This window comes from Anser brachyrhynchus (genome assembly GCF_964034855.1).
Source record: "Anser brachyrhynchus genome assembly, chromosome: 1".
In the NCBI taxonomy this organism is placed as follows: domain Eukaryota; kingdom Metazoa; phylum Chordata; class Aves; order Anseriformes; family Anatidae; genus Anser; species Anser brachyrhynchus.
In genome coordinates this window covers 93,981,339-93,997,955 of record NC_137694.1, presented here as the reverse complement: position 1 = coordinate 93,997,955, position 16,617 = coordinate 93,981,339, and the positions used below count along the sequence as shown (strand labels likewise).

Sequence of the window (16,617 nt, the reverse complement as noted above, 5' to 3'; positions counted from 1 at the left end):
TTGCTAAATTTTGGAATGGGGGGGAGGAGCAGTGACCTGCAGTTCTGACCAGCTCCAGAATTCAGAAATACTGAATAACACTTTTCCTTCCTCGCACTCACTCCTTTTCCCAATCAATCACAGGATTGACTTAACACCATGAAAGCAGACAATTTCATTTTACAGTCTTTTATATGTCTTCTGGTGCTGGAGCATTTAGGACTTTCATTTCCAGGCACTGTGGGTGAGAAACATACTCCTTTAAAAATAAAGTGAGATTTTTCAGGCAGTAATCTCTATGCAGCAGCTATGGCTTTCAGAGAAAAAAAAATGCTCAGACTAAAACTGCAAAGCCTGTGACTGCTCATAAACTCTGTCTGCACTGGGCCTCATACAAAAGAGCCCCAGTCTGGCTGAGACCCCAAGACATTCCTGAATTTTAAGTGATAATATGATAAAGATATAATATAACGGTCTTCTGCCTCACTCAAGACAATCCTGCATGAGCACAGTTACCTAGATAAAGAAATCTGTGTTTAAAAACAACAAGAAAAGGCAGTGACTCTCCTGTATGCTAGCTGCTGACTGGCATCTTTCCAGGCTCTCTAACTTCACTGGTTAAGAAGAGAGCAATAAATGGGAGATATTTAAGATTTTAATTTCTGCTAAAACCTGACCATGTGGGAGATGGTCCTATTTTTTCCATGATATATTCCTTTTATGTGAGAGAGAAAGCTCTAGTTAGTGCTGGAATCTCTGCAAGATGAGTGTTCACTGGTGAGCAATTCATATTTGCAATATCTGCATGATATAAAAATACCATTAAAATATACCTCCTTAAAAAGAGCAATTGCCAAATGCTGTCTTCCACATTGCCTTTGGGCCTAGCAACTTTATTTAGTTTTTGTAAATGTTATTTAGCTTTTGGCCTGCACTGCTGCCACAATTCCATTTGGCTGTCACGGTCACTTTAGGTGATGCTAGCCTGAGTTGTCCCATATAGATACTCTTTTGAAGGTACACCTTGGCCCATGTGGCAAGAGAGAGCAGAGCAGAGCACACATAGATAGCTTATTGCAAATTAAGGATTATCGCCAGTACAGAAGCCAAGAAAAAGAATCCTAAAAGAAATATTTCCTGATGCCATCTGCAAAGCAATGGTAGCGCAAAGGCTTCCTTTCCCTCTACAGTGGGGAAAGCAAACCTAAAGAAGACCTAGGAGCCCCTCTGGTCTATACAGCACTTTCTTTTTTACTCTGGGCAGGTAAAACAGCATTTCAAACTCAATATAGATACAAGAGACTACTTCTAGTAAGGGAGTTAATAGCAGCAGCATCTAGCTGTGTGAAAGAGAAAGGCAATGAGTAATGAAGTGCTGATTGACTGATTATTCTTCTTTTAGGCTATCATTTTTAAAATGTCCAGATTTGGTCAAAGTTTTTCATCATCCAAATCTTTGCTAATGAGGGCCAGAACCTAATGACCAACTGACTTTTCTTTGGTGCACAAGTACTTCACAAAGCTTCCCAGTGACAATCAGTGAAAAGCTGATGGAGAACGTGATTTATTTATTTATTTATTTTTCTTTAAGTCAAAAATAGAGTTGATGTGCAGTAGACATCAACAGTTTCTCTTGAAGACATTCCTGGACTGTGTGTGTGTGTGTGTGTAGGACACGGTGTTCTTCAGTCATGGATGTTCGGATTGAATGAGAGGTGCAGAGCATTAGTGGAAATGTTCAGCATCTTTTTCTTGATTGGGCCCTTTGTGAGAAAAAGGAACAGAAAGGGAAGAGAGGGAACAGGTTCAGATGGTAAAATACCTTTGAAATCTTCCTTCATACTTAATTTTGCTTTCACATTTCTTGTTTCTAGTGAGAGTGAAAGCAAGCTGGCTGGAGGAAAAAAAAAAAATCAAAACCAAGAATCTCAGAATCACAAAACTGGACCCAGCACTCCAAGTGTGGCCTCAACAGCACTGACTGGAGTGGAAGGATTGCCTCCCTTTACCTGTGGACAACTCTCCTCCTCATGCAGCCCAGGACGCTGCCAGCCTTCTCTGCTGCTATGGCACATAGCTGTAGCATGTTCAGCCTGGTGTCCACCAGCACCCTCGGGTCCTTTTCTGCAAGGCTGGAAGTAGCTTGTCATTCTAGAAATGTCAGCTTCTCCTCAGAAGAGGGATTTGTGTGGGCACAAATAATTGCACCAATCAGAAAAGCACCAAACCAAAAGACCAAACAAACATTCTTTGCAAAGAGGGATTTAAACATATGTCCATTGCAGCTCTGTCTTTGTTTTGGTTTCCCTATATAACCACTTGGGTAAAACAGACAGTGCGATTGCTACACTGGTTCTCAGAGCACGATGTTTAACTATTGATGCTAAAAGTCTTGCCTGGTTTTCTTCAGAACTACTGAACTGATAAAGCCAGACTAAAAGGTCTCGCTGCCTCTTCTAAGAGTGTGCACATATGAGTGTGCGTGTGTGTGTGTGTATTTTATGGCCAGCAGTTTTCTGCAGCATCTCTTGTTTACTTTTGTGATGGGCACTAGGCCAGGAAGACTGTCTGCCTCCAACCTAAATGAGCTTATGACTTTACAGAACATTTTTCACTGACATTTTGGGGATGAGATATGTGGACAGGCTATCTGTGCAACTCTAGAGACATCTAGACAAGTGAGGACTTGGACAGCTCTGAGTGCCTGAATATGCTGTGCTGTGTGTCATATATACAGGATTGATTATTCTCCTTTTACTGCATTAAAGGACTGTGACCAGCTTGCCAGGACAATGTTAAGAACATTTGCATGTTCCTTTGAAATGAGCCTGAAGCTATCCTATGGCCTGTTGCACCAATTCCCTAAATGTATGTTTTAATTTACGATGTTGTCTATAGGTCCTGACAGCAGGGCTAGCAGACTGCATCACTAAATTAAACAATGACCTGTTCCCTACCAGGCAAGTTGATGAATGAGAGATAAGGGCATAGAAGAGTAAAAGAACATAGGAATCTAGCTGTCTATCCTTTGCTATTTTTTTCATCGCAGGTAGGTCCCCTGTACAGGAATTTTATTTTAACATGGAATCCACTTCAGCTTCACTCTATACCTACCTCATTCACAATTATGTGAGCATCTCCAGGATGAATTCCTTTACTTTCCCATCTAATAAATATAATAATAATAATAATAAAAAACCTTTAAATGGATGTTAAGGCCTGATTGAAGTTAAAAAAAAAAAAAAAAGGAAAAAAAAAAAGTAGAATTTGATGATAATGAAACCAGTCTGTCCTTATTTCACCCAGAGCTCCAGAAGACTGTATAGATCATTTATGGTATCAACTATTGCTGGGTAATGTGCTGCAATAAAAGAGAACACAAGACGTATTGGATAGTGGCAATAGATTGATTTAATCAAAAAGTCTGTGCATTTACTCTGAATTTCATTCCCTTTTGCAATTTATACAGAGAACACAGGGCCTCAAGCCAGCTTCCCTTGCTATGCAGTGTGTATGTAGTTGTGGCTGTCTCTTGTGAATCACATCTTTTAAATTTTAGATGTCTGCCTACTTGTCTGCTCAGGACTGCCAAACGCAAGCACTAACAAATCATTTGTGAACTCTTTCTGGCTCAGTCAGAGCCAGACATCAGGTTAACCAGGATGTCGGGTTAAAGTTCATAAAGGTTTTAAAATCATATACATTTTTAATTTGCCTTCTGTCTCCAGTCAAGAGCAGTGTACTTGTGTCATAGTTTTAGGCAGTTCTTTTAGACCCAAAATGCTTGTAATATGCTTTGAGAAAAAGGAAAAGAAATCTGAATTTCCCACACAATTTGCCTGCTTCCCACAGCTGGACCCTAACTTCGAACATCATGAGAAATCTGATAAGTTGTGCTGTGTGCCTCCAGACCTACAGTGCTGAAGGGAGTGCTGAGATGGAGGATTTCATGGAAGAAGCAAAACTCATGGATCTACACAGACAACTTTTCTCCTTGCCCCCTGTGGAGCTTTCAGTTTTGTTCTTTCATCTAAAACAAGCAAACAACAACAACAAAAAAATGCCACTCAATAACAACAAAAACAAACAAATAAGATGTAGATAAAGAGTATGTCCAGCTTTTTGTGTATTGAAAGTTTACCAGCAGGCAGAATTATTGGTGCCTGCAAAAAATAGTTTGACCAGACAAAATGTTCACGTATGCTTGATGTGAAAAAAGACCTTTGTGGATTTGAATGAGGAGTGGGGAGGGTAGGAGAGGAAAAGGAAGCGTCAGGTGTACAAATGACTATCGTGCTGTTATGTTTGCAGCCTATTAAAAACAGTTCTCTTTCCTTTCACTTTAGAAACTCAAAAGAGAGGGAGCGCTAATGTAATGGCACTTTTTAACTTAGGGAGTGAAAAATAAGATCATATTTGATGAAAAGTTACATTTTCAAATCCTTAGCATGTTTCTACTAAATTGGAAGCAAGAAAGAGAAGCTAACATCTGATTTTGGTTGACAGGTTTGCAGCCAATACTATTTCCCTTCCTGCTATTATTTTCTAACATATATTTTTCCCTGACAGTCTTTCCAAAGCAGTATGCTAGCATTAGCAGAACCCAGAAGAAAGACCTTGGCGATTTGCAGGAAAGAATCATTCTTATTAGATGATGTCAGCTGCCGGCTGGCTGCTGAGATTTACAAGACATGGTTCCAAAACTCAGATGTTAAGTGACTCCGTCTCTCTCCTCCATGTTGCTTCAAACTGGAGCAATGAAAGTTAAGAAACAGAAAGGAGGAAGACAACTCCTCTAGTATTGATTTGTTGAATAGCGTTGAAAGCATGACCATAAACAGATAAGTACATATTGTACTGTCTGGTTGCCCCTCAGAAAACAGCCATTAGACAACATCCTTTTTCATAATGAAAGGCATTCCAGTCATTAAAGATGAGCACTGTTCCTGGGGCCATAACCTACCAACATTTTATGTGCACTTGTGATCTTGTGGACCATACAAGTCCGATGTTTTGCATGGGACTACTCATCCTATGAACTACCATAGCTCTTCAGGTCACTGCTAAAACAGGTTGTAGATCACTGCATAAAATGATAATAACAAAGAAATCACCTCAGTGTGATATGCAGAGCCTCAATGACACTTGGGACTCATCCCCAGGATGTCTACTATTTTTGCTCTCATGAACCCAAATTATTTTTCAGAATCAGATCTGAATGGATAAGTGCCACTTGTGCTGCAGTGTGTCTGTCAGGTCTTCAGTAAGACTGCAGCTTTCTGCCTGGGAATGAGCCAGGTACTATATTCCAGACTCATGCCCTTTGGGGTTTTCCTGGCTCGGAGACACACACAATGCATCCTGGGGCTATTTCTAAAATTATTACCTATAATTTCCATTTCCATCGGAGTCCTGTAATTGGACTGATGCTAGTAAGGTGTCTGGCTTTTCAGGGAGACTACACTAGAAGAAAGAGTCTAACAACATTTTTAGAATATGCTTTTAACTGCATTTTTAAATATTTTCTGTTTTATTACTCCACCACTGTGACCCAGTAGGCAGGGGTTGACTGTACGGCAGAAGGATTTTGTTCTGACTTAGGAATGGAATTATTACTTGCCAGGTTAAATTAAAATAATGATTTTTTACACAGAGATTTCCAAATTCTGGATTCCCCAACACAAACACACACATGCACAAAAGGCCATTTTCTGTTCTGCACATATGATTGATAAGCATGTGTGTCTGCATCTTAAGTCAGACATTTTGCCTGACTGATCTTCCTCTACCTCTACTTACAAAGCCTGATGCCTCACATCTTATTCAAGGGACGGCTACAAAGTCATGCAGCTTCCCTCTTTGCTCCCCTCCCAGATGATTTCTGGTAGCTTTATCTGGTACACAAAATCACAAATGTACAACTTTCCATCTCTTTCCTCAACTACGAAAAATATAAATCCACCTAGCAGCTGGGGGACTGTCTAGCCTGGGTTCCCAGGCACTGTGCTGTGGTATGATTTTTTTGTGACTCTGCCTCTCTGAGTTGCAGGAGCTATTTTCACTCAAAATCTTATAACTACCTCATCAGGCAAAACAGTCATGCTTCCCAACAGCTGATGATGATCCCTTTGGGCATCAGGCGGTAAAGATCCAACTGTTGGAGATTTCAGTGCCACTGGGGCTCTGCATGAATCTACCTAGATCCCAGTGGTACCATGAGCTGAAGTTAAGCTCTGTGTCAAAGCTGTTCCCCCCCTTTTTCCAATACATTCCTTGTGTAGAAGGGGAGGTCTAATCTCAGGGGTACTGGCAGAGAAGGACCACTTTGTACAAGAAAATAAAGCACAGCTAGAAATGCTCAATCACAGCCGTTGGTCCATCACCTCAGTTCCAGATCTCCTGGGTAAGGAAACTGGCTGATAAGCCATGAGATGCTAGCTCATAAAACTCTACTTGAAATTCCAACAGCTACGAAGCACAATATACATACATCACACCATGGCAAGCCAAGAGAGGAGAAGCTCCAGAAGTACACCAATGGTGCTGTATCCTCAGGGTCCTACCTTTCCAGCACAAGGTAGAAATGGTTCAAGCTCATAGCCCTGAGTACCAGGGCACCCTTGGGAGCCCTTGCTATCTCTTTTCCTCTCAGTGCCAGGTATATAAATTAGGCAGCATCCACTATCGGGAGTCCTTATGGCTTCATAATTTAATGAGGTCAGGCCTAGGATTGCAACTGAACTGCTACAGAACTCAGAATTGGTAACCTTTCCTCCTTCCTCCCTATCTCTCCTTGTCTGTCTCTGACAGCATGCAACACACTAAATGCCTTTGCAAATTTTGGCTTTAGTTGCCCAACCTGTGACAGGGGACAATAGTCCTTTATCTCACAGGGTTGCACTGAGGATTCGGAAGATTGTGAGGCTTTCAGATAAGAGCGTAATGGCAAGATAAATAACTGGGAATAAACACAAGCACTGCCAACCCGTCTTGATACGCTGGAAACACACGGTTCCCTAGGTTCCCATTTCTCTGTGTGCAGGTATGAGAAGTGGCAAATGCTAATTCTGCCACTAACTCAGTAACAACCATTGTCATGACTGAGCATCATCCCTGAAATACTGAGGGGAGGAGGGAATCTTTGTTTGGGGAAAGAAAGGAAACCCTTCTTTCCCAAGGATTTCTGCTGGATTTCTTTAAAAATGACAGCTCTATGACACTACCAATCTGTCTGGGATGTTTGAATCAATGCAGGGAAGATGGATTAGTGATCAGGGTTTGATGAGATAGTGAAGACCATGCAGCTGATTTCTGAACTATATGATAAAAAAATGTCTACTTCGCAGGTTTCTGCAATGTATATGACTGCTTTCTATACAAATGTAAATACAAGAGGGGGAAGGACACTTTTGAAAACTACTGTAAAAAAATGTATCTGTGATGATTTACTGTCAGCCCAATCAAGGACATGGTGATGTTAAATTTCTACCATACAACGCTGCTGTAACTGGGTTGAACTTAATTAGAGATGTGCAGCAAAATCTTTCATGCTGCTTTTCCGTCATTGGGGAAATTAAGATCTCTGTAACACAGATGTTAATAATAATAATGTTATAAATAAATTTACAGCTGACTCCTTCCAAATTTGCAGCAGTGTTTGTCCTTTAAAGGGTGTCACAGTGGATGTGGCGCCAAAACCTGATCTATTATAGCACAGGGAATCTGTAGTCTATAGCTCAGATCCTTTTATAACTGCAGTTTTTAAAGTTATCACCAGATGTGTGTAATTACTTGGAATTGCTGTAAAATCAGTCTCTGGGAAAGAAATCTATTATTATGACTGTAAATTTTTTTTACAAGATATGGAAGCAAAATTATGCTTATAAGGTTCTGCTCTTTGATTAATCTGAAGGCTGACCTGTTAAACAAATATAACATTTTTGTTTACATTAATAGCTTGATTCTGTTTGCTTGAGGCAGAGCCTCAAACACTAGATTTGGCCAGTTTATTCACTTGGATGCTGCTAATATGATTGAGGTAATGATTTGTTTCCTCACACTCAGCTTACTGGCACTACTCAATGATTAAGCTGTAGTACTTTGTCCCAAAAAGTTAACAAAATGAATTCCTTTATAGTGAGTTTGGTAAGGAGGTTGCATATTTATAGTTCTCCATAAAAGTTCTGTAATAAAACCACTAGCTCTTGATTGTAGGAGATTGTGAAGTCCATGGTTTGAACTTTTTTTATTATCTGAAGTTTTTCTGGATAACTCCTGAAGCTGTTACACATACAGCTCTACTCCAAAGCATTTCCCTGGAGTACTTGGAGGGTTTTCAAAGACACTTAGAGTGGAAGGGGATAAGATATTACCAAGAGCTATTAAAAATACCCAGACATAATTATCTAAAGAGTTTCACTTGCACCAAAACGAGATTCTCAGTATGCCTATACTTCAGGAACAGTCATTCACACACAAGATAAACACTATTGTACATATGTTTTCCCACTTTCCCTGGAAAAGCTCAACATAAAGGCATGACGAATTTTCAAATGCTCCAGAGTGTTATAGCTAAGGCTGTATGAAACAATAAAATATCAACAAAACACAAATGGTAAAACTTTTGCATTTAGCTTCTACTTCACAGGACTGGCTTACAACTGCAAAAGACCTGCACGTTGTCATGCCTTACTAATCACAAATGCTGTTTCCAGTTTCCCTTTGACTTTCTTTTACTTTGCTGTAGAGTTCTTGTGAATCTGCATTTCATTGTAACAAACATCTCTAAGAGCCTGGCATTAAAATACACAAACTTATGAATTGTTGTGCCACACATAAACTCGAAAGTATCTCTGCTATAGATTTGAAGAATGCAAGAAGCATGTTTTACATATTAAAGATCACTTCTCCACTCATATACATTTCCCCTTTCTATTTAATATTGTGCAGTTTAATATATGACATAAAGGCCAAAAACATTGCTGTCCTTTTCAGATCAGAACACAACGCAAAATTTATACGGAATGCACGAAGCTGTAAATATAGATCTGGATTTCAGCTTAATGCCACTTCCTCTGCAATAGAGGTCCATTTTACCTCTACTATGGAAAACCAATATGTACCCAGTGTTGAGACACAGCATTCAAGAGCCAACAACTAAATGCCAGGCACTGGGAAAGCATGGCAGCACTTCACAAAGGCATTAGCTTGGTTGCTAATGGCAGCTTTACTGTTGGCTTTGACCAATACGAAAATAACATAGATCTCCACAGAGTATTGCAGTCAAGCATTCAGAATCTGGTGCACTTAGGGACTATTTTAATAAAATGATGACAATAATGAACTGCAGTTTGACACAGTGTGGGCAATAAACTCAATGAAGTCTGAAGCAAGCTTCCAAAAATGAGGCAGCCAGAGCAAAATACATTGACTGTTACATGGCTAAAGAAAAGGAAACTACCCAGGCAGTAGACTCCCATGCACTCAGCAATGGGAATAATCCTAGAGGGAAGAGTATTTTCTCTCATTCAATTGTCAGTGACCAGACCCAGATATCTGCTGCCAGTGAGAGCAAAACAGAAGCAAATGTAAAACCATGAGTGAAAAGTACACAGAAACAATGCAGAGAAGGGAAAGAAAGGCAAATGGGAACAGCTGGGCAGTCTGTAGGAGGCCTTTCAATAGCTAATTTTCCCTGGGTTTCCCCAAGCTGGCCCATAGATACCTGGTCACTGGGTGCAGTGTAAATGAAACCTGACTAGAGAGACTAACAGCTAAAAGTGAGGATGGCAAAACGTGTGAGACCTAAGCAAGGTGCCACCTAATTAACCAACAGCAGTTTTCATGAAACTTGTGACATAGAAAAATACACCTCCTGAACGTAGAGAAAAGTATGACCTCTTTCTGAAACAAGTTAACTTTCTAGATAACAAGTCCCCATCATATGAAAGATTGAGATTCTCAAGATTTCAGACAGCTACTTAGGGACAAAAAAGGGACTGTATGGTGCAACACCATCCCAAGCTAATGATTTCAGTATCATCACCCTTATAGGCCTTGTCATTTTGATGCAATGACTGGAAACAGAGACCTAAACTGGGGGACTGGACCCTGGACATGGTATTCTGAGAGCTAAATGCATAATTTGTGCTAGAGAAGACTTGGGGCAGGACTCCTTTTTATGTCATTTTATGGGGACAGGGCAGTGACTGGATCTTTGCAAATAGGAAAGAACAAAATTGTACTTTTCAACTTAATGGAATCTCACTCTTTGCAGAGATTTCTGGTATGCAGCAAAAGCTGAAGAGATACAAAAATGAATCTGCCAAACTCTGTTCTTAACGGCTTTTGGTTTAATTCCCTTTTTCCCCAGAAAAGGTCCAGCCCTGCTCTTAGAACTATAGCAATGTTCCTTTCTTACCTTTTTCTGTTCCTTTCAAGAATTCTCTCCTACATGAGAACTTCTTCACCCTAAATTGTCATGGTCATCTGATGGCAACAGACTCTTTGTCTGAAAACACTTCCATATTTGAATAATTTTATATATGTTGAAGCTCAATGGCAACACAACCAAAGCCAACGTAGCTAGGCCTGAGAATGAGTTAGCAAAACAATGCATGGAAGGAAGTGCATGCAAACAGTAAATAAATAAACCAAACCAACCAAACCAATTAAACAAACAAACAAAAAAACTTGGACATTTTGAGTAGAACAAAGGAGGGAACTGGAAGGGGCTTACGCATTTCAGTTAACAAACACTGCATGCAGGTGGGCTAGAAAGATTAAGTGTCTACATTGATACCTATCTATGTAGAAACTGATACTCATCTTTTACAAAGAGCATCTCTAAGGCCTGCTGAGCTTAATGAAAGACTTACTTCATGCACCTGGGAATATTTTCATCTTATCTGCCTTAACACGGGACGTCCTCCTCCTGGTGATGTATCTATTTGGGAGGTCCAGTGAACAAAAGCTGCATTGTAATATTATTTCACTATGGTTCAAAACTCTGTAAGACAAATATTTCCTTCCTCCTAATACCACTCCCCTTTTTCAGCAAAGAAGGAAATATAGTCATGAATTAAGATGTTAGACATGTCTTTCAGAAATACAAGTTTGAAAACAGAAGAGATGTCAGCAGCAGAGTTCAAAGGAGCCAAACTCAGAGACCCAAGAGCCTACATTCAGCCATACATAATGCAATGCCTTCCTAGAACTTGTGACCCATCAGTAAATGTGCTAGAAAAGAAGTGTGAGTTGGGCAGTACAATAGCTATCTATTACAGCAGCAGCAGTTAAACTCTGTTATATTGTGTTACAATATAGTGAATATTTTATTTTTGATTTTTCATTTCAGGAATGGATAATTTATACCAAATCCTGTCATTTTTAGAAGTTATTTGGGAAACTAAAGGTGCTATTCTAGAAAAAAAAAACAAACAAGCAAGCAAAAAACAAAACAACAACAACAACAACAAAAACAGAAATCTCTTTGTGGCAAGCACAACATAAAGCACAATGGAGCATGGAAGAAATATATCCTGCTGACCCTTTCACTCCTCGGTTTCCTGCCCCTCCAAAACTCTAAAGGCACGTGTACTCTTGAATCCCAGACCCATGGCCTGGCAGAGAGGAGGTTAAACACCAACTCGGGGTGGTGATACACCCAGTAACAAAAGTCTCCTAGATTAGTAAAACAGTGTGGATGAGTGATGATGATGGACTCAATTGGCAGAAGGAACCTGATTTCCTGGAAGCAAAGGATGTTAGTGAGCAACAGGGAAAGTATTCAAGTCTTGGAGCCATAAGCTGTTCTTCTGGATCAAGTGAGGGCTATTCTTGGTATAGACATCAGGATAAGACAGAAATTATATCTTGATTTCATCCACGTCCTGAGTCTTTAGATAAAATTTGGCTTGCAAGGATTGAAGGAGGCTTGAGATTTGTAGGCTGAAACATTGAGCTGTTTGTTTAAGGAGAAATAAAAGAAGTTGATATTTATTACTTGCATTCTTTTCCAGATCTCAAAACAAGTGGTTTGGTCTTTCTGTCTACCCAGTGACACTAACTAAGGAGCAGGATATGATTTCAATTTCAAGCTTCATATTTTTTTAGCCTAAAATATTTTCAAAAGGTCACTCAGGTATTTTGACTTGTATTTTCCCTGAGTTGGGCCAAAACAGGGAGAGCTTTACTGTTTTTGCATATTTTGTTAATATTATTTATTATTTTAATGATAAAGATATGTTTTGGCAGTGTTGACTACAAGGCTTTGTTTAAAATAGATTTCATTGGCTTATGGTCCATTTCTGTACTCAATCATGGAGGTGATAGGGAAAATTTTGGCAGCTCTTTACAACTGAGACAACATTAAGAGCAATCAAGAAGTGTTTGCAGTCTTTTCAGTCACATGGAAAATTTTATCTTCTTCTAAACCCCTTCTAACAACATGAAGCTGTTTAATAAAAATCATTCAGTTTTATGAATACATAAACTAGCTGAAGCCCTTGTTTTCTGTCACAAAATAAAGGCAACAGAAAACTTTCGAGCAGACTTAAGCTTCACCTTGTTCCAAAGTGTGCCTGAGAGTTTCTTCTTACCCTTCACACTCACTTATCAGCTTCCTCTGCTTTCCAGAAAGTGAATGTGTTTTCACAGCAATTTCCTTGCCTATGTGATTTCTCTTTTCATGAAATTTGGTCGTGGATACAGTGAACCCCCTGTGCCAGCACACAACGTGTCTAGCGGGACCACAGCTGTGGGACTACCTCCCTGGGACCCCATGACCTGAGCAAATGGTGGCACGAAGCTCAGCAGAAAATGCATCACCGCTGTCATCTCTTCTGCACAAGCTGCTTTTCGTTTCTTAGGTCCTCTTTTGCTGGGTCCTCTTTCCTTAGGTTATATGCAAAACAGCTGAGCCTCTTCACCTCCCTCTGTATTGTTTTTCAGGAATAGATGCATGCGGCATGCTCAACTCCTTTCACTCCTGTCACACCATAGCAATCCTGTCACGCTGCTCCTTTGAATTCCTGCTCACTAGTTTTTCATCAGCAGTGACCTCTGCACTGCTTAAGTCAGCTAACACCTCATTTGCTTTCATGTGAAGTACCTCCTGGGTGGAGGGCATTGCAAGCGGCAGGTGAGTGAACCACGGCTGGTCGACTGATGTGCTCAGGCTGACAGTCTGCCATCCATACCTCCTCCCCATACCCCCTACATCTAATTCAATTTGCCAGGGTCTGGTCTGTGCTTGCAGAGAAATGCATTGTAGATTTGTGGGCAATATCATCTCGAATAGAAAGAAAGTGGTTTTCTCACACTATCTTAGAAGAGCTCCTTCAGCACTCTGTATCTGGATTTTGTCACTGTGTCTTTTGAGATCCACAGACTAAACCATTCTTTTTTTTTGTCCCTCAGGTCTTTTTCCCCTCAGTTACTTTTTTCTTCTGTTCCTCCCTTTTTAAATGAATACTTTAGTATGTAAGTGGACAGTATATAAAATGCAGTCATTTCAACCTTGCTTTTTTCTCTCTTACTTTTGATTTTAGTGAGGTCTGAGTTTGATGACTCCTTTATAATTTTTTGCTAGATGGAACAGCATGGTGGTTTGTAGCCTTAGGACAGACATCGTGGAATATCCACCGTACTCATGTGGTCTCTAATATCTATATTTTTAAATAACCCCCTAGACCTTATTGAGAGTCTAAAGATGCCTTGGGACAAAGATTTCAATAAGGCTGTGTCTCAAATAAATTAGAAAAGTGCTCTTAGAATGATCTGGGGTAGTTTATGAATATATCGTTCGTCTGGAATTGCAACTTGGTTTCTGGAGTTTATTGAACTTTCCACTGCAGTAGACCAGGAAAGTGCACATAGCCTGCTTTGTCGAGGGAAAACTCAATTTCCAGCTGATAGGGGGCAATGTACTAACTTGATTGCTAGCAGCCAGCTCAGAATACATTTGACATTCTTTGCTACTGCTTCTGTCTTTGTATTTTCTTCATCCATTTTAATCATTGTTGTCCCTGAAGCTGGTGAGTGGGGTCCTCTGGAGGGGTGTTTCCTGTGGAATTCAGAATATGCAGAATTTATATGACCTCTGCCTCTTGTTGCATACAGTCATGCCTTATATTTCTAGTCAGGCTTTCTTTATAGCTAATAAGTTCAAGTATAAGAATAAATAAGAGAAAATGATCCTTCCTTTCTGCCAGCTGGTCTTGCTTTATGCAAAGATGTTTGTGATGCCCCAGGGATTGTGTTTGGATGGATAATCCCACAGGATTCTTGTTGATGTTTTGTTGATGTTTATTCCAAGTTTTTTCTAAACCTATAAGCAACTGGCCTGCAGTCTAACATCCATTTGAATCGTCTCGAATATATTACATACACACACACGCATGCACATACACATGTACACATACCTGCACAAGCACACACACATCCACCCTCGCTCCATTTGCTGAAAATTACTGCTATTTAAAATGTTTTCAGTTTGTATTGGGTCTAGGTCAGACTGGTGTCCTGTTCAATATCAGTCTCTGACTAATATCTCCCCTTGCTGTTGCAGCCATAATTGTGTAATTGTCAGACATAACAAAATGATCCATCAGTATACATTTTTTACTATTACCTGCCCATGTGTGCATGCATAAATATCCTTTTTTTATATATTAGGCTGTTCTGAGACCCTCTGGCCTGATTTCTTTGGTGAAAAATATATCAATTCAAGTTTTTTTTATGGTTTATGTCCAACATTACAAGTTTACCTGTTATGTGCTTCCCATGTAACATCACTGACAATGGCCCAACATAGTAACATATTTGAGGCCAAGAAAATGCTGTGGTTGAATTCAGTAGAAAATGAATCAGGCAATTTCTTCATTAGCTGCTTGGATTCCTACAGAAGTCTGCACCATAGCATTTTTAAAATCTTTTAAATATGAAGTAATAATAACAAATAGGAATTAGTTTTTCTGTTTGTGTATTAGTTTGTTAATGTATGTTCTGTTGTAAATTTGGCAGTCTTTTTGCATATACTGCAGCTGAGTCTGGCTATTGAATTTTGTAGGTTCTGGAAAAATAAAGCCACTATATTAACTGGACAAAGAATAAAACTTGCCTTTGTCTGGCTTTGTTTCTCATCACAAAGTGCACCAGTGCAGACTCACTGATGCCTGATAGAGTTTGTGCTCATACTGCAACAAGGAAACATTAGCAAGAGATTGTCTTCTATATCAAACTGTCTATATGCACTAACTGTGCAAGAAGTGATGGTGTCTCAGATACCTGTTCCTTTGTCAAAAAAGGCCAATTGATTGAAAATTTATTAAGACACCAAAACATAGGCAGATGATCTTAGTGCTTAAACCACGTTTCCTTGGGAAACTCAGCTTAACAACAAGACCAAGAAAAAAACACCACTGTTAACTGAAATATTTTATCTGGGATTAAAAATATGCTTAAGAACAGTATATTTGCTAGAGATTTTCACACAGCCAGGCTGACTTGTTCATTGAACTCCCTGATACTATTAACTTCTCTTTCGCTTGTCCAACTCATATTTGACAAATTGTGCAGTCCTTTAGGTAATTGACAATCTGTCTATTTTGTGTCCTGCAAGCATCAAAATGGTCAGCTTCCATCTGGTCTGCTTTTAAGAAATGTTTCCCACTTCAAAGTCCATGGGCAGCATTTTCCCCATATTGCCAACAAATTGCTATCTCATTTCACTTCTGACCCTTCCTGTCGCCTTCCAATAATGTTACAAAATAATTTTTCCTCCAAGAAAATCTCTGGAAAGAGCTTTTTCTCTGACTGCCAGCCTAAAAGAAGCCTTATGCCCAGTCTTCCACTCAGCTTCCTGACATTAGTGCTGGCAGCTGGGTCTCAAACAGACTGATACATTTGGTGTCCTGGAGGTAGGCTGCATTAACCTGAGGTGCCATACAGCTGGCAGGATGTAAAGGAATACAGCATTGCCATCTTATCTCCAGCTTGGCTGAGTGTTGATTGCAAGAAAAATCTCAGAAATATAAAAGCTGTAAAAAATTTCCTTTCCTTCTCACCACATGTATCAGCATAGAATTAATACCACCACTCATGTGGGGTTGGTGAATGCTACCATTGTCAGTAAAGCATTGCCACTTTTATTGCTTTTATTAACCCTTTTAAATACAGGGAAATTATTTTTAAATGAATTAGTGTAATGAACATAAATCTTGGGTTGTCACAAATGGAAAAAAAAAAAACACCTTGATCTTTCATATTGTAGTTTATATTCTGAGTATAGCTAAATACATTTTTAAGAGTCTCACTAGGAAAAAAAATACAGACTGGAAACCTGAACCCTTCTGGCATTTACATTTATAAACTCAGTGGAAAGGAAAGTAAGGTTTTTTATTATTATTATTATTTCTTTGTTTTCTTAACACGAAAAAGAAAACACCCAACAACAACTAAAAAAAAAAAAACAACAAAAAATCACCCTTAGAAGCACTGAATCCTGCCTGAGCAAAAAATCTCTGCCTCAGGATAAAGCAAGCAGAAGCAGAAAGGATGTGTTAAGTGCTTAATTCCTATCAACATTCAATAGGATTCTGAGAGTTTATTACAAATGGTCTGCCACCCATTACTAGG

The 16,617-nt window shown here is 39.5% G+C and overlaps 1 protein-coding gene and 1 long non-coding RNA gene across 4 annotated transcripts in view; one reads left to right on the top strand and one right to left on the bottom strand.

The window, feature by feature from the left end:
• Positions 1-16,617, bottom strand: part of LOC308188021 — a 107,614-nt gene that overhangs the window by 22,117 nt on the left and 68,880 nt on the right. The window lies entirely within an intron of this gene.
• Positions 1-16,617, top strand: part of LOC308188017 (uncharacterized protein) — a 625,739-nt gene extending 609,122 nt beyond the window's left edge. Inside the window, exon 11 of one of the 3 annotated variants that reach the window (XR_013945068.1) lies at positions 1-16,615. This exon is cut by the window's left edge and continues 11,926 nt beyond it. Coding sequence is in view for 1 of the 3 variants with exons in the window: in XM_080576577.1 (XP_080432703.1) it covers positions 1,854-2,121 (268 nt within the window). In the remaining 2 variants the exon portion in view is untranslated. The other 2 variants (XR_013945069.1, XM_080576577.1) reach the window with 2 other exon arrangements.